At 37.9% G+C, this 18,665-nt stretch overlaps 2 protein-coding genes across 13 annotated transcripts in view; both read right to left on the reverse strand.

The window, feature by feature from the left end:
• Positions 1-1,643: 1,643 nt before the first annotated feature.
• On the reverse strand, positions 1,644-11,363 carry slc15a1a (solute carrier family 15 member 1a). Its single transcript, XM_042494761.2, has 23 exons — positions 11,215-11,363; positions 10,920-10,960; positions 9,653-9,740; positions 8,660-8,801; positions 8,394-8,513; positions 8,181-8,280; positions 6,799-6,889; positions 6,590-6,673; positions 6,412-6,494; positions 5,715-5,801; positions 5,538-5,627; positions 5,420-5,464; positions 5,299-5,331; positions 5,125-5,213; positions 4,526-4,607; positions 4,319-4,438; positions 4,029-4,172; positions 3,905-3,951; positions 3,577-3,684; positions 3,350-3,461; positions 2,620-2,757; positions 2,368-2,475; positions 1,644-2,225 (listed from the first exon to the last, which is right to left on the reverse strand). Exons 1-23 carry the CDS (start codon positions 11,219-11,221, stop codon positions 1,956-1,958), a joined length of 2,229 nt encoding a protein of 742 aa, XP_042350695.2. The 5' UTR covers positions 11,222-11,363; the 3' UTR covers positions 1,644-1,955.
• Positions 11,364-11,532: 169 nt separating this feature from the next.
• Positions 11,533-18,665, reverse strand: part of LOC121948849 (dedicator of cytokinesis protein 9) — a 110,697-nt gene continuing 103,564 nt past the window's right edge. For 11 of the 12 annotated variants that reach the window (XM_088083271.1, XM_042494354.2, XM_042494352.2 and 8 more), the window contains 6 exons: positions 17,445-17,591; positions 17,152-17,362; positions 15,669-15,859; positions 15,462-15,562; positions 15,238-15,376; positions 11,533-12,614 (listed from right to left, as the gene is read on the reverse strand). In XM_088083271.1, coding sequence (XP_087939397.1) covers positions 12,489-12,614; positions 15,238-15,376; positions 15,462-15,562; positions 15,669-15,859; positions 17,152-17,362; positions 17,445-17,591 — 915 coding nt within the window. In that variant the 3' untranslated portion in view covers positions 11,533-12,488. Of the gene's footprint in view, positions 12,615-15,237; positions 15,377-15,461; positions 15,563-15,668; positions 15,860-17,151; positions 17,363-17,444; positions 17,592-18,176; positions 18,207-18,656; positions 18,663-18,665 lie in introns of all 12 variants that reach the window. The other variant, XM_088083278.1, reaches the window with a different exon arrangement.

An 18,665-nucleotide genomic window follows, 5' to 3' on the forward strand; every position in this document is an offset into this window, starting at 1 on the left:
CAACCAGGTTTTGAACCAGCGACCCACTTCCTGTGAGGCAACAGTGCTAACCACGACGCCACCATGCCGCCCGCGTTGGCAATTATTAGAATATAAAACAAATAAAAGAGGAGCGAGCACGTAGCCTTGGGGGGATCCAGTGGAGGTGATAAAACACCCTCACCCACTGAGACCTCCCTGGTCAAAAGTCCATAAGCCAGTAAATCAGGCCAGCATCAATTCTGTAAATGCTCTTCAACTCACCTGTTAACATGGGGCTGGATACAGTTAAAAGCAGAAGAGAAGTCAATAAGCCAGTAAATGGACAAGGGACTTGGCCCCCTCAAAGTGTTAAAAAACCATGTTCAAAAATGTCCCTGTCTCATCACCCATGCTTCTGCCCGACCTGTAAGCAAACTGGAGAGGGTCCAACTTATCCTGTACAGTGTCCAAAAGTGCATCCTTCACCACCTTTCCAAAAGTTTTCATGGCAAGAGAGGTGAGTGCCACCTGTCTGAAGTCATTGAGTGACTTTGGGGTGTTGTTCTTAGGCACAGGAACAATTATTGAGTCCTTCCAAAGACAGGGGACCTTACGCAGCTGTAAGGACAACTGGAAAACAAAGCAGAAGATGTCTGCCAGCTGCGCAGCAAAGTTTTTCAGGACTCAGCCTCCGATGCCATCACGGCCGAGACTTTTCTTTTCACAGACACAATGTGTGTGTAAAATTACTTTTTTTTTTAAAAGGTTGACTGCACGCAATTCTTTTATTGACACTTTTAGATAACCTTCACTGACGCTTCTACTGTAACCTTTACTGTTGATCAGGATTGCTTTTATGATGTCTTATGCCTGTTAACTGCAGATCAAATTTCCCGTTGAAGGACAATAAAAGCTCTGAACTGAACTGAACTGAAATGTATGTTTGTATGTCTGTACATCTGTTCATTTGCTTGTTATATATTTTGTTTAGTTTGGTTGGATTCAAAATTCCATGTGGCTGCTGCAGTTTCAGGGTCCTGGTATTGTCCATGCTGGTTCACTGTCCATTGTCACAGCCTACTGGGACATTTAATGAAACAGAGCCATCACTCTTGTTATCAGTAACACCTGTGCTTTCCTGCCATGGCAAGATGCTGTAAAAAAGGTCAATTAAACTAGTGAATAAAGTGTTGTTGCTATATACTAGTTGATAATTTAGCGCAGCACCACAAAGACACCAATGATACAATATTGGCACCAAAACATTCAACATAAACCTTGTCCATCACTACATTTTTGGAAAAAAAGACACCATGTACAGTAAATTGAGCAGACTCCATCTGCTGATGAGAACATACAGTTAAAGATTCAGATAATTCTGTTAAGTGGAGTTGAGAGTATTTTGTCAAACAACACTTCCAAGGTGAAGTATTTAATGCAGTCAAACAATGACAACCAGTTCTTTAAAGCCAATTTGATGGCCTGTTAGGCTGCGATGCATTTCTTTTTGTCACATAATAGGAAATTTAGTACTAACTAAACACATTTATTGCAAAAACAACACTATTCAGTCTTCTATGGCTGTAAGTTATAATGCTAAAGATTTGATATCAGGTTGGAAGAGTGCTATGAACATGAGAATTAAATTAGTGGATTTATTGAAAAAGATCACACGACAAGTATTGTGGATGGAAAAACACACGAAAAGGATTTATTTTTATTCCTACTCAAACATAACCTTTACTTAAAAAGAGCAATTACACATAATGATATGTTAATGGTTCATCTCTTGTTGTTGTAATACTACAGCTAACACTGAATTTGTTGTACTGAATATATTGCCAGAGAACTTTTTGTTCCTTGCACACAATAGGCATTTGAGCATCAAAATATAAAATATTTAAAAGGCACAAACACGCAAACACCACACACACACACACACACACACACACGCACACACGCATTATGAATATCTAATCTGTTTTTTAAACTGTTCACATGTGGGTCTGTTTGTCTGCATCATCATAATCTTTGTGACTTTTAACTGAGTCTCTTTTAAATGAGTTGCTTTTAACTGAGTCTCTCTTGACCATCTCAATTTCTGCCTTCTGCAGCCGGTCTTTATCATCCTCATCATCCTTATTAACGTTCTTGAACTGGGCCTCTATCGCTGAAGGGTCGATGTAAGTGTAGAAATACGCCATGATGGAGAAGATGCAACACACTGCAAACAAGAGGCAGGCAAACAGGACGTACTCCGCCCACTTTGAAAGAGGAGGAGAGACACAGAGGGACAAATGTGGCATTCATGTATGGCAACATGACATAATCGCACAGATATGAGGTAAGTAATAGTTGTCACTTTTTGTCTAAAATTTAGTTTTCCATTTAAATTTAGTTTCTTACCTGTTTGGGAATCTTTGCAAGCTCGGCCACAATCAGTACGATGAAGTTGCCAATAGCAACAGTAAACAACCAGCCTGCTTGCAGCACGGCTTTCATGTTACTCGGTGCCTTGAAGACACAAAAGAAAAACACAAAATTAAAAAAAAAAACAACAACAAAGACAACCAATCGAATATAGTTCAAAGCAGAGCAAAATAAAATATTCCCATGTACAACTTCTTCTTTGATGGTGTGATTTTGTAACAATTTTACCTGTGAGTAGGAGAACTCCAGACCTGTAACAGAAAACATCACTTCACCAGCGGTGATGAAGAAGTACTGTGGGATCTGCAGAGCCATGTGAACTGAGTTGGGCTTGATGTCTTCTGCTGCAGAAATAGACTCGTGACACTAAAACAAAGAATCACAATAGTCCAGTTTAGGACAATGTCAACAGCTGAGGATTATTGCTTATTAGTGAGTATTTATGACACCAGGACAGCGAGTGAATTTGACTCAAAATAAAATGGCCATGTTAACTGTCATAAAGGAACATGTCAGCCAGTGCAACTATTTGGCTCATTGATGTGTTTGTAATAGATTTTGAATGATGGAGGCACAGAGGAATAAGACACATCAGACTTACACACACAACTGTGAGATTAAAGTATACAGATTTACCTTATAGTTTTAGATACTTTTATGTTAATAATTAACAATTCCATAATAAATTAGACAGGCTAGAAAATGATATCTTACTTTGTATAAAACATCTCGTGGTCAGTTTTCTATCAAATTACGTGGGGTTATTTTATGGAATAAAAATGCGCATTTAACGGATTCGTCTGTGTCACTGTCTATGTACAAAAAGAGACAGAAACTTTCAATTTGGAAGAAAATGTTCACGCTTTTAAAATGTTGTCAATACTGTAAATTGGCAGGGGATTTGTTGATATTATAAAAAAACATAGAATATCACCATCCTTAAAAATCAAAAACTCACATTTGGTCCAAAGTCAAAAGTGCTGGGAATGAAGAAGGTATAAGAACTTCCAAATCCAAACTCTCTGCTGTATTCACATTTCTGTGAACCTCTCCATATGGTGAAGAGGGACCTGATCATTAGAAAAAAAAATCAGTGTATTAAACTGTATCACTGTCTGCATAAAATAATGATTCTGGTATAAAAACTGTGAATTAGTTAAAATGAAAAAAACAAACAAAACTTACTTTCCATTTTTTATCTCGGAGTAGTTGGTATAAGAAAATGGCTCAATCAGTTCAAAGTCGTCTGCAGAAGTTGAAACGTTCACTTCTGTATTCATTCCATTTATAAATCTGAAATGGGTTCATATTGAGCCAGAAAATGTAAAAACAGTAAAAACAATTTATAACAATTGAGCCTGCTGATAAAGATTGAGACTGTTTTATTTTCAATATTTTGACTTGATAAGAGACTAAACCAATTAAAAGATTATATAAAAAGTCGATATTTTATTTTTTGTTGATGGCCTGATTTATTAATTTTTTATACTTAAACACTTAAAATTCAGCTTACCGGATTGCATTATTGCCTTCTTCTGGTTTCGAAGTCAAATCCTCAGTCTGGAGAAATAAAGTGACAAACGTTGATTAATTTAACAATTGAAAGGCTTCTTTTGTGTTTTTAATTACCAACTTACCAACAGCCATTCTTCAGTGATGTTTAAGGGAATCAGAAGAGTTTGACGCTTTTTTTTGGTCAGAGGAACAGATCTCGTCACCGCAGGGCTGCCTATTGAAACAACGATTATGTCCGCATCAAATGTGAAGAATTCACTGCTGGCCTGCAAGAAAAAAGGAATATTTGAAAATGTGCAATCAATGCAGCAAGAGAATGTGTGTTTTGGCTTGCATGCAGTAGATTTCACAGAATTTTTGACTTGGAAGTCACATTTTTGTAAAAGTTATGTGTTATTGTATGAGCACAGACCTGAGCTGCAGGAAGTACCAGAGGATCATTCCCGGGAAGATTAACCGTCACCTGACTGGTGCCCATGTTGAGTAATTTCAGCTGACTCTGAGAGGCAGATGGGAAGGTGGGCAATGTTTTCTGAAAATGAAAAGTATATTAATTCTTGAACTGATGTACATTTTCAAAGTATATGAGGAAATTAACACAATAACTGTTTCTACTTACATCAATTTGAGTCTGAACTAAAGCAGCACAGACAAAAGCTATAGCTGCCAGAATCATCCCGACTGTCATTCTTTTCAGAGGTCTGTTGGATTAACATTAAATCCTGTTACTGATTCATCCAAAAATGTGACAGAATGACAGCACCAAATGTCTCAATTTTTATACAGGAATATTTTTTTTTCTTTTTTACTAAAATACCAAACTAAACTAAACTAAGGGGCTGCTGGCTGTAGCTTTACCATAAAAACATAAATGTTTTTTGTTTTTTTTTATGAGAACATTGACACCATGGGTATCATAAAAAATGTTCTCATCTAACATTCATCAAAACATTTAAGTAGCACATTTTTCCAAACTATTACCTCAAACATGCAAAAAGGGCAAGGAATTAGAGTATTCTAAAACTGATTTTATGAGTTGTTTTTTTTTTCAAATTCCTCAGGCCTCAATCTAGAAAATAAAACTAAGAAGGTGAGAAATGTAAGCATCTGGAAATGTTAATGCATAATGCAGATAAGTTATTTAATACCTAAAATAAAGGACTGACAGAAATATCCAGATCTATATAGATTGTCTCATTGAGTTCCAGCAGTACTTACGTAAAATTTAGGCCACATTTTTTGATGAGAGGGTAGATGAGGCTGTCCATGATCGGCACCAGAGTGAGGATCAGGATGGGGTTGACAGTCTTTCAAAAACATAAATTGCACAGTAAGAATCTGCTCAAACAAAGTGCAGCACATCAGTCCAAGCTAACGGGATAAAATTATTACCTGCATCTGATCAGGCTGTATAACAAGTGCCCCCTGCAGACACAAGGACATTATTAAAACATGAACACATTGCTCTAATTAATTCAAGTACATTTATTGTTGTTTTTATCACCAAACTCACAAAGTTTCCATCCATGGTGGTGGCTTGCAGAGTCCATCTAGAACCCTTTAATAGAAATACAGCGTTTAGCCCAGTTTCCTTTAAGTGATGCTGCCTTTTAAAAAGAAAGTTAAAATACCTTTTGGTCAAACAGAGTCCAGAACATCGGGAGCGGGATGTACAAAAAGAGCACCCTCAGCACCATTTTGATTTGAGCAATGAGGAGTTTCTGCAGCACACACAGACATATGATGAACTGCCGTTATTTCACTGAAGAAATAAGAAACTTTCGGGAGTAAAATGAAGTTAAACTTACATCATATTTCTCCTCTGCCCAGTCCATCCAGTGCTGCCTCTTTGGGTACTGGTTGCTTCTGTGCTTGTAGCGATTTTTAATGGCAAACTGATTGACAGAAGGAGAAAAGAAGTAAAAGAGAAATATTAAAGTAATAATAAGAAATTTTATTTATAGAGCATTTTTAATACAAGGGATGCATCTTGAGGTGCTTCACAATAAAGATGCAGCACAAAAGGACAAGATTTAATGTAAAATAATAATCAGAAGAATTACATTAATTGCAAGCTAAACAGCTTTTCAGCCGTTATTTAAAAATACTCACTGAGCCCATGTGTCTTATAACTGTCAGAAGGGCATTCCTTAAATTTGGAGCACAGTTAACGAAAGCTACGCTTACTATTTTTTGTGCTGGTCCCAAACCATGAAGATCTTTAAAAGCAAGTAAAAAAACATTAAAATCTATTCTTAAAGATACTGGGAGCCAGTAGAGTGTAGCTAAAACTTAATAATATGCTTTCTCCTCCTTTCAAGTGACTGTTTCAAAAGGCCAGAAAATAGAGCATTGCAATAATGTTATCGAGGCTCTATTTGAAATCAAGCCATGAAAAGGTTTAAATAAGTAAACAAAGTGAGTAAATATGTTTTTAGAAACATCCAGAAGTCAATGTTGTTACACATTATTGCAGAATATGTTGATGGTGTAAAACAGACTCACCCCAATACATTTACACACATCCAGCATGATGTTTCCCTGTGGCTCAGCTTTGTAGTACATACCACTTCCAACAATAAACACCACTGTTGGACAACAAACAAACGAAAACGCAACATCATTACCGGTGTGCACAGAACGTGTACAGTATGCGCTTCACAGTATCTGTATTTAGACATACCGAGTGCAACCACCATTAGAACTGCAGGGACACCGAAGGCCAACGAATAACACTTCTGCGCAGTGTAGATGCCACATTCCTGAGCTGCAGATGGAGAAAAACAGCTTTCAAACTTTACTCACACTCAAGGACTGCTGTTAGCTTTTAATCACAAGCACTTGTATTTATGGCTCTGTTTTTCATAAACGTCATGTCCTGCTCATATCTACCTCTCAGGATTGGAGTGATAATGGTTGACAGGAGACTCCCACCATTGATGCACAGGTAGAAGACAGAGAAGAAGGTTCTCCTTTGGTTTTCCTGCAGAGAAATGTGTCAGTGACCTTCGATCACCTTTTGCATGCACGTTGTACAATGCTGGACATAATGTGTAACCAATTCTAAAGTTATATTAATATCTGTGTTTAAGATATTAAATTATAGAAGTTTTTTTTAGTTTTACTAGCAACATGACTCTAACACCAAGCATGGTCAATGTCCACCACTTTTTGTCCAGGCTGACATATTTTAATTTTGTACTGTTGGTCCTGAAATATCACATTTGGCCTCCAGAGGATGAATTTTAATGACTTAAGTGATTTTCTTACATTTCCTCTGAGGCCACCATTATGTCAAATTTTGTGAAATGTCTTAAACTATTTGATGTTGTTGTTGTTCATTGTCATGAAATTCACTCCTTCATGTACCCCATAGGATAAAATGTGCTAACTTTACATGATACTCCACAGATTTTAGAGTTGCCCTCAAGACAGACAGTTTGGAAAAATGCCTATAATCTGATGATTTTGATACTTGGCTGTGGGCTATGAAGCCAAAATGACATAGTGGCCAAACTGTGCAATTACTACTTCACATGATGGATTGGGTCCAAAGAGGTTTTCCCATAAACTTAATTCTTAAAAGAGATGCCTGTACAGTAGATACGTTTTTAGCATCGCATCCCTCACAAAATGACTCATTTCACTATCAGGATTTAATCTGCTGGTCCCAAAATATTGCTAAAGGTCTAAAAGATCAGCACGATTACATCATTTTATCCCCACTCAAGTTAGTGAAGGGCTAAACAAGAAGTACTGCAGAAGATCCGGCAAATTCTACACATGGAAGTCAAACTTTTTTGGCTTTATGCACCACTAAGCAACTTTAATAGAAATACACAGGGCCCCTTTTCCAACGCTGTATCCAGTTCCCTTTATACATTCATGGTTATGCTAGCAACGGCTGATATAGCCTGAAGCAGGGATGAGGAGCAGGCTACAGAGTTTTGGTAAACTTATCTTGGGTCTTCAGACTCAACTAGAGCTGATTTACACAACATCACTTGAGACTATTAACAACTTTTTTCACTGATGCAGTAGTGCTCGATTCCCAAACACCTCTAAATAATTGGATTCATGAAATTCCCATCAGCCTCAGCTGTGCTTTGTGTTTGGTTCTAATTAAAGCATGCTAACATGAACGTGAACATGGCAAACATTTTGTCCTAAGATGACAAGAGAGAGGAGACAGGAATACTGGGAGAGAAAGAAAGCATGACATGCAATAAAGATCAGGCGATTTCCATCTTCAGTGACATTGTCAGTATTCTAACCTGATGGTCACCGAATTGGTCTCCACCAAAAGCAGCAACACAAGGTTTGATGCCACCAGTACCAAGAGCGATGAGGAAGAGACCCACCATGGACAACACACTAAATATGAGAAGGAATATGTGCATGAGCAAAGAGTACTTTAGAAATATGTGATGAAAACTTCCTGTCAACATCCTGGACTCAATTATTTCTTTAGTGGAATAGAAACCCACATATGATAGGTCATGTTGTCTGGTGTCCCGTCTCTGTCTTCGTCAGTGATATCGTGGATTGCACTGACAGCCATCGCAATCTGGCCAATCGCATAGACAATCGACAAGTAGATGATAGTCCTGCAAGAGGAAGAGCAAAAGAATCAGCAAGGGGCAGAGTAAGTACTACGATACCTTAATACAGCATTGTGAGTAAACATTCTGCATTCAAAATACTACTTAAATAAAACTACATAATTATCAATAGCACACTGTACTTAACTCACTTGAACTTTCCAAGCCATGAGTCAGCCACAATGGCCCCAAGGATGGGGGTCAGGTAGCAGAGAGCCACAAAGACATGGTAGATGGAGGTAGCCAAGTCATCATCCCAGCGCAAGAAGTACTTAAAGTACAGCACCAGGACAGCTGTGAATAGGCAGGGAAAACATATTTGTATTTTTCAATATATCAACATCAGTTTCAGACTGCACAGTATCAGCTTTGGGATGTTTGGTCATGTTGTGCATAAAATATCATGTGGTGGAAGTTCTCAGATCTTCTATGTAAATGGACCGTTTTTACTTTTACTTGCAGGACTGTTTATTAAGCTGAAGATCCAAACACCTTGTTGTAAGTAGTTTCATGTAGTAACTATTTTGTTTCTACTGAAACTTCTTTTAAAGTTTGAAAAATATACAATTTTGACGTTTCCTTAGTGTAGAAAATACTATTACATAACTGCATTTAAATTTTAATTGTTAAAGTACACAGGTATTATCCTCAAAATATACTTACAATATCAAAAGTAAAAGTTTTTTTCAGAATTACCAATTACAGAATAATTTATAATTGCTGGATTATGATTAATGAAGCATTAAAGTATACACAACTTTAATATTCCAGCTAGCTGTGGGGATAATTTAAAAATTATTATATAAATTTCAGATTTACATTATAGTATATACTGTTTATAACTCATTAGACTGCATATAAAGTTGATTTCATATAATATCATTATGATAATATAAGTTGTCAAACTAATGTAATGGAGTAAAAAGTTGGCCTAAATCAAAATTGTACTGGAGTAACTGTGCTTAATTACGTTCCATCAATAGGTGGAACAAGTACCACAAAGTTTGTCTGTCCTAACCAGTTACAAATATTTTTTGATAAATCAATCCCTTTTATTATGTGACCTGTTCGGGACAGGAAATAAAGTGGCTTGGGTTAAAATAAGTACTCGTCGTCATGGTTACACGTGGTTGACGTATTCTCACCTCGCATGCCATAGTAGGAGAACCTCTCGCAGAACTCATTCACAACGATGAAGAAGATGCTGAGCGGGTAACCGCACACCTCTTTGCTCTAAACAAACAGAGAAACGGCAGCAAAGCGTTCAGTAAACACACCGTCCTTACCTTGGCTCGTGCAAGCATGACCCGCCCTACTCTCACTCTGATTGGCTAGTACTCGTTACACCTTCGTTAACTGGATTGGTTAAATTTAGGTAAAAAGCGTGACACTGGTTAGGGTTAAGGTGAGGTCGGGTCATGCTTTCATCATATTAGGAGAAATAAATTCGCTGTCAGCACCAGGAGTGTTGGAGAAAGTATTGTGATCACACATAAGCCTACCACAAAATAAAATAACCAGTTACAAGAAAAAAAATCTAAATTCGTAATGTTTAACCCTTCAAAACCTGAACAAAATGGGTAGATGAAAAAAAAAGTGAAAATTAGGCAATAACCGACTTGACAAAAAATGTCACACAAATTGTGAAAAATTAATAAAAGGCCACAAGAAAACGACATGCAAATTTGTTTTTACAAAGGAGGGAGGATTTGAGGAAAATTATAAAAAAAATAAAATAAATTTAAAAATTGAGAAAATGTTAAGAAAACAATATTTTCATTGCCAAAAAATGTACAAAAATATGCCAGGAATTTGTTAAAAGTTACAAGACTTTTTTTTTCTGAAAATAAGCAAAATTGCTGTTACTTTGAATGTCTTGCTAAGTTGCTCATTTCCTTTTCCCTATGTTTTTAAAAAGAAAAAAACAATTTACTCAGATTTCAAAGGGTTTATAAAAGCACTGAAATATTGACAACAAAATGAACTTAGTGCTTTAAAAGTAAATGTGCTCATCATGTATCATGTATTGTTATATTATTTGATCATTATTATTGATGCATTAATATGTGAGGAGCATTTTAATACTGTAGTTGGTCGAGGTGGAGCAAATTTTAACTGCTTTCTTATATATCATATTTTTTGTAAGAAAAAGTAACCATAGATGTGAAATAAATGCAGCCGAGTAAAAAGAGCAACATTTTCCCCAAAGGTGTTCTTGAATTGAGGTATAAAAGAACTTACAACGGAAATACTTGTGTAACATACAGTGCTTGATATTCAGTAATTTAGCAGCAGTACAGTGAATTTCATACTGACATGGTTACTTTGTTACTATGGATTATTATTTAGTCTTGTACATTTTTTAAAACATTTTTTTTAAAGCATAAACTTCCAATAAATCAGGAACATTACCTTTCCCTTGTTCTGCCTCCCTTTCTTGGGATCCTCGTTATCTGTGCACAAGATGGAAGTAGCTTAAATAACTGGCTGTATTTCTAAGAAAAAAAGTGGTAGCCGCCATTTAAAGAAATAAAATCTCTTTCTCCCAAAGTTTCAGCATGGAAGTTAGAAACAATGCAGCAAGGGTTCAGAGTTTGCAATATTCTGATTATTGTACTGTCTTGTCCTGAAGATGTGTGTCCTCACCCTCTGAGCTAAAATATTTACTTTTCTGGATTGGAACAGAAATACACACAAAAAAACTCACCAGTCATGGTGCTGGAGTAAAGCTGCTGCCTGCTTTCTGCTTTACTTTGATATTCCTTTGAGATTCCTGCAAGGAGCAGTTGATAACTGATCCTTCACTGTGGGAGTGGGAGTGTTTCCGTAATATTGCTTCTTATTAGCACCTTGATTTGTTGTCCACGCTGCTGACTGTGTTGCTTTTATGATGGGAGGGAACAGAAGATAGGGAGTCAGCTTTGCTCGGTCCCTGACACCTCATAAAAGCTATTAACTCACTTGTACTCAACAACTCAGCCAAATGTGGGAATAAACTTTAATAAATGTGGAAATAAAATAGGGATTTATGATTGCAGAGAAATGAGTGTATTTTATTTAAAAGAAAAGCATTAGGGAACATCTCTGTTTACAGCAGAACAGTGACTTTGTGTTAAATAAAAATAAAAAAAACCCATTGCTGCTCAAATATAAAACAATTTCTTGAACATTTCAATGAACACTAAAATGGTAAAAGCTTCATATTACTTCCACAGTAGGCATAGTGTCTGGTTTTCCACACCTTTGCTTTGGCAAAAAGGTGAACATCATCTTTACAGTGTTTGAGCCGCACACAGCAAGAAAGTTTGCAAATATTGCACACACTCCTTTTTTTATATTTACACTAATAAACAACTTGGAATATACTTTTTGTATGCAATGGCTTTAAATATTTAAAAATGCTCCTGTTCTAAGACATTGAAGTGATTTAAGGTTGAATGCTAACATGAGTCACAGGAGGCCCTTTTAGTAGAAATATAACTTCATGTACAGGGAGACGAGCGTATGCAGCATATACTGTTCATCAAGACATCAATACAGTGGCTTATAAAAGTGGAGTACTGTACATAAAAAACATAATGTCAAACTTTATCAAAACAAACAAAAATGGGCTGCTGGGAGGGTGGTAGGTGTAATGTGATGACATGCATATCAAAGATCAACCAACATGGAAAACAAGTCTTTTCAGGTAGAAACAGGTGACAGATGATGTCTGGCCATAAAGCAGGGACTCTCCTGCGTGATCCCCTCTCTGGTCCCCGCCTCAGTACTGTCACACACACAGTCACAATGCCGTGTGTGTGCATTAAATAGGTCCATTGCCTCGGTCATGGTTCACTGAGAGAGGTGCTTTTGTCAGTTTCCCTTAAAGCTGACTGAAGAGAATCAGGATCGGGTTTTAAAAGCGACAGTATGGCATCGCCGGCATGCCTAGTTGGTGAGCATAGAGGGCGCTGAGTTCAAGGCTAACCCCGGCACGCTTCATACCACAGAGGAAGAGCTGGGGATGCCGTGGATGGTGGCACTGGTTGGCGTGCCGCTGATGGCGTTGAAGATGTGAAGCGAGTCTGGAAGAACGCTCTTCATGCCATCTTCCACAGGACTGATCTGGAATTGAGGGAGGATGAGATATTTAAAACTATTCACTAAACCATCCTTAATATCTTAGCACCTTCATTACTGCCATGCAAAAATGTATTTCATTAAAGGGACAGTTTGACATTTTGGGAGTTACGCTTACTTGCTTTATTGCTGAGAGTTAAATAAGAAGATCGTGACCACTATTGTGTCTGTACCATAGACTATATAACAACGATGGACGACATGGCAGCTACAGAAAAGTGAAGCCAAAAAATCTTTATCATCCCCTGCTGGCTGGCTGCAGTATAGGTCACAAATCCTGCCCCCTCTATGTTAGTGGATAGGACGTGGGCCAAACTAAAAGCTTAAAGTACGTGTCAAATAAATGTTTCTCAAAGATGGTGTCTGTCATTTTAGGTAGTTCTTATCACCCTGAGGGTTGTTCAAGTGTATGTTATTTTTCTAAGTTTGGTTTTAAGTGATTGGATGCTATAAAACGGGATTTGACGACATGATTGACAGCTGTCTGTGCCAATCAGTAGGCTCACAATCAATGGCACTGCTCACAATTGGTTGGACTGGTGTCTGGGCGAGAACTTAGTACCTCAAAGGTCGCTACTGCGTAGAGTTTGGCTCCAAATGATGGCCCCACTGCAAGATGGCAGTGGGCATATCTGTGATATTATGGCTTCATTTTTGTACAGAGGGAGGATGTGGAGATGCGTTGGCCATCTTTATTTACAATCAAAGGGCTGCATGGTAAATATGAAGCTTCAGCCGCAGCCAGTTTACTTAGTGTGGCCTTGTATAAAAACTTAAAAATGTGGGATAACAGCCAGCCTGGCTTTCCCCCTGCTCCAGTCTGTGTGCTAAGCTAACCAGCTGCTGGCTGTAGCCGTTTATTTACCATACAGACATGACTGTTTCCAATCTCCACGTCTAATTAACAGCAAGAAAGAGAATATTAATTTTTTTTCCAAAATGTCAGACTGTTCCCTTAAGGTGCAGTCTCAGCAGCTCTTCCATAAAGACTAACAGATACAACAACCAAACCTTGTAGCATCAACACAGTAATCCACTGAAAATCAAAAAAAGTATAAAACTTTTTTGTATAAAACATATTTTTCTACGTCTGCATATACAAAAACAAATGTAAGCACTGTTCATAAGCACACACATTCAGATGCATGTATATACATATACAAATGCTGTTCATACATACGCAAATGAATATGTACATACGTTTACATACATGCATACACGTGCAAAAAAATTACGTCAACAATCCAAAAGAGAAAAGTCTGTGATTGTTGGTCTAGCCAGCCGCTGCATCAAAAGTGTTCATAGCAGAGGAGGAAAGGGAGGGTTTTGATTTTGAAATATCAGCAGTAGAGCTGATGCCATTAAATCAGGGGTGTCCAAACTTTTTTTTGAATGGGGCCCAGATTAGATAATGTGTAGTATACCTTGGCGTTGGATACTTCTTGCGTTAAATGGGTTATTATCAGGGTTATTTAAAAAAAATCCTATACATTGTGACAGTTGCAACTGTTTCATTATTCATTGAAAAAGTCTTCAACTTTCCATTGCTTCGGAAAGCGTCAGTCGTCATTGTCAACTTAATACCTCCTTGCTGTCTGCTACCTAACAGCTGTTAGATAACTGTTCTGTTTATGAAAATGTATCAGTTCTGCATATTTCCTGATTCCTTCATATTAATTAATGTCTACAGACTGTATAATAGTACTGCCATTGTAAGGTAAAGGGAGAAAATGCAAAGTCATAAATCTTGATTAACCAATATACCAATATAGTGTACTGAGGCAGATATATTATATTTTGAAAGACTATCCCAGGGCTATTTAAAATTGGTTTGAGGGACACAACTGCCCCCCTGCATTAAATAATTAGTCATAGAATTAATCCACAACTCTTTTGATAAATCAATTTTCATGCAAAAATGCCAAACATTTAAAGTTAGTTTTGGACTGCTGGTCAGAAAATTGATTTATGATTAATGATTAATCAAGAGAGTAATTGTCAGATTAATCTTTAATAAAATAAAGCTAAGTTGCAGCCGTGATCATTCTGATGGACAGTGGACATGTGTTTCATGCGTGGGAATACTTCCATGTTTAGCTGATTCTTTATTTACTGCAGGGATGTAAAGATAAGGCCTGTCTGTGTTCAGATCAGATAACATTTCGCTGCCTCTTAAGGTCAAGAACTGGGCCCTAGCTTAAGCAGCAGCAGTGTTTTTTTTGTAACATTAGGCAGTGTTTGTTTCTAAGATTATGTTTCAACAAATCAAGAAACAAGACAGAGCATTTACTCTAGTATTTACTCTAAAGCCAAGATTTCCAACGGTCTGACAATGCAACATCCTACAGTGATCAAAATTTTGGGTGATATGTGAGAACAGATGTCTGTGTCTGGCTGGACCAACATTTAACAAGTCTTTATTGCATATGGGTGCTTCTTGCATTACCATCCAATCTGCTCATGTCAGCACAAGGGAAAAACAGAGAACGGTGTTATCAAAGACTGTTATCAATTACATTATCAAACATTTTATGAACGTCCAAAACCCGATGCAGCAGGTTACACTTTCAACATTTGTAATGCAAACTGTAATTACTCTTATACTCACTTGCTCATGCATGATGATGGACAGCTCTCTGGCCAGGTCTCTGTAGTTGGCTTTCATCTCATCGTGATACTCCTGTTGGTCTTCTTTGATCAGTCGCTCATTAATACCTAAGCCATGACCACATGCCTCCACAAAGTGCCTGCTCAGAAAAATGAAGATGTGTTAAAGTACAATTACACAAAGTAAATCTGCACACATCATAGGCTGTTGACATCTCATCTCACCTGAAGACCTCTTTTAGCTGTTTGACCTTGTTGTCTGGATACTTCTTGGCGCTCGCATCATCCAGAAAAGCTCGTGCATATGCAAGGGGCCCTGCATTCACCTGAGGGAGGATGGATGAGCTGTCATGCTTTTCCATGATAATTTCACATGTCCAGTGTGTATATGTATGTTAGTGTATATATTGACAAAACTTAAAAAAAAGGCACCTGGACGCTGATGCTGCCCTGCAGTTTGAGCTGCAGACGAATCATGTCCACCTCGCTGGAGGAGCAGAGTTGTTTAATCTCGGCCACCTTCTTGCTCATCTCATCGATGGCCACTTCGATGGGGCTCAGGTCAGTGTGGTGTTGATACATCACTGCAATTCTTTTCTTTACGTAGGGAAAGCAATGCGTGGCTGGGGGACAGAAACACGATAAGGAGGATGGGTGAGCAGCTGGCCTCTCAGTTTATAAATCTTTGCTTGTTGCATGTGCTTTTCTGAGTTTTACAGCTCAGGATCCACTCATATGTTAACTGAACATCTTTTGAAAGCTCTAAGACAATAAAGATAAGAATGTAAAGTTGAACCTTTGTATCTTTTGCGCCATAAAACGATATAACTTTGATTAGGATTAGGAAAGATCCTTGACAAACAGCTGACACATTGAAAATCTAATCAAGATCTTCCATTCATGCACCTTTTGCTGAGCAATGTATGCCTTAGGGACTGATACACACGTGACATCCGTTCAGTGTGTATTTATAGCCTGTTTTCCTCAAGTGTGTCGATATGCACACAATAGGAGATGGTCTATAGTCTGAGAGAAAAGTGAAAAATGTAACTCACTTTTTGGATTATTTGAGATCATTTGATGCAGAATCTTGTTTATGTCCAATTATTAAAGGGTGACTACACAGATTTTTCATATCAAGATCAGTTTCCTTGTGGTGAGGAAATTTCTCAGCCTGTGAGAGCAGTTGCATATTGTCTTATGTGGCTGTGGAGGAACTTGGAGTCGGATCTACCACAGACAAAAAAACAGGGTATCGCTGCCCTTGTTGCACCAATATTGACATTAATTTTAAAATCTTTTCTTTGCAAATCCCCAAAAACACTCCCTTAAGGGCCATACATATGCCACGTTTTTTGAAAATCTATTGTTTTCAATGTAGATGCACAAAACACACACTGATGCAATAGTAATGCCGCCGTTATGCACTTGTCTTCCCAAGCTCCAGTTTTTCAGGGCATGACAGCTGCACCTTGTGATAAAGTTCAGCTTTTGGGGAGCAGCAGTGTGCACTTCATGTCATGTGACAAGGAACACTCACAACTGGTTGATACATTTCCTCTCTTCCATAACTATCAGTGTTATAGTTATAACTATTAGTAATAACACTATAACTATCAGTGTATGATAAATATAAAAAAAGAAGTTGATCATATAAAGAAAAAGTTGATCATTTCAGTGCAGGCCTACCCAGTGCTTCACATCTATCCACAGGATCATATTTCAGGTCTAATAAACACTTAAAAAACATTGCCTGAAAGAAGATCGTCAACCTGCCCTGCACCCTTGCAAGTTGACACAAAGTAGGTATAAAAGTAGCGCCCAACCTAGCATTTTTCAGGTAGTTAAAGACGCAGCATGTGTCCTGGCCCTTACTTATGTGCTACTACCACCCAGAGTATACAAGGTTACCTACTGGTTAGTATGGTCCTGCGTTTGCACTGCTCCTCTACCCCGCCTTGCTTTTTGCCTGATATGGTGAAAGGCATCTCAAACACAAAGCGCCGGATGTTGTGGCTCTTCTCAAAGTCTGTCTTCCTGTCCACCAACTCCTTCTCCTCCAGGTATGGGGTCACATGTGTTACTTGGATGTATGCATACTTGGAGTCCAGGTCTTTGGGGTTAATCTGTGGAAAGTAAATGTCATTACAAGAAATGTTTTTTAATGAATCTAATGGGTCAGTCCTCATCATAAATTAAATATCTTACCTTTCCAGAGTCCTGGATCATCTTTACATTCTCCTGTCCGAACTTGTCAGAGTACAGCTTCAGGAGCCTCTGAGATATCTCTGATAGAGGGGTGAATTTGGGTTCTTTGTAGATGTACTCTTTACCATCTTCATCTTCAAAGAAGCCCTTAAAAAATACAAAACATAGTCAGAATGAAGAGAAAGATTTTAGCTCATACGATATAACGAAACAGTGCCACATCAAACCATACATGAGCTGTGAGTGGAAGTCATTCCAACAATTTGCTCAGATGAGATGGTGAAATAGTTTTTAAGTTTCAGCTCCAGGCTGAAAGGTTTGGTAGACTACACAAATACACAACCCTCTATCTAATGTCAAAGCACAGAGACAGAAAAAAAGAAAAACTCAACTGCAAGAGATCAACTAATGGCAGTTCAGTAAGGTGAGAGAGGTTGAAGGTTACAGATCTCACACTGTCAGCGGGAGCATTTAGTTGTCTTGTATGTAAATGTCCAAAAGTCCCATGAACAGATGGGTGAAGCCATGCATTTACCCAGTGAGAGATGAATCCTGCAATTATCCCCACAAGGGTTTCATACTAAGATGATGACAACACTAAGGCTAGACTAGAGGAGGAGTAAAAAGGCTAAAAGATATGCACGTGAAACAGCGCTGACTGCTTCAGCGAAGGAACACAACACAGCCCAACACATCACTGCAGTCCAACTGTTGGCTCTCATAGTGATTTACCTCAGCCTCTGAGTCTGTGAAGTGGTATTGCTAACAGGGGCATGGACAGCAGAAAATATAATCATTGTTATTCAGTGAGATCTACCTAAAAACTATAAATAAATTCACCACACTTTAATTCAAATGACTACATCACTAATAAGACCACCATGTTAAGAGAGACATGGATCTGTGGATTTCTATCAAAGCAAAGATAACCACACCCAACAGATTATTTATAAAATGTCACAGATATGACAAAAATTTGGTTCAGTACTAAAATCTTCAACTTAAATCTGTAACACTGAAGCAGAAACACTGGAATGAGTGCACAAGTGAAAACTCGCCATGCAACACAGTTCCAAAAACACAAAGCAGCAGCAGTGACTGATTGTTATTGTAAACTGCAAGCTATGACTGAGAAATGCAATGAATTACAGCAGCACCGGCACCACACAAAGACTGATCAGAGAGGCTAACAAAGTCTACGGCACGACTTACCGCTGCCTT

Source organism: Plectropomus leopardus, chromosome 10 (assembly GCF_026936395.1).
Source record: "Plectropomus leopardus strain MGB_pleo_1.0 chromosome 10, ASM2693639v1, whole genome shotgun sequence".
NCBI classification, from domain to species: Eukaryota; Metazoa; Chordata; class Actinopteri; order Perciformes; family Serranidae; genus Plectropomus; species Plectropomus leopardus.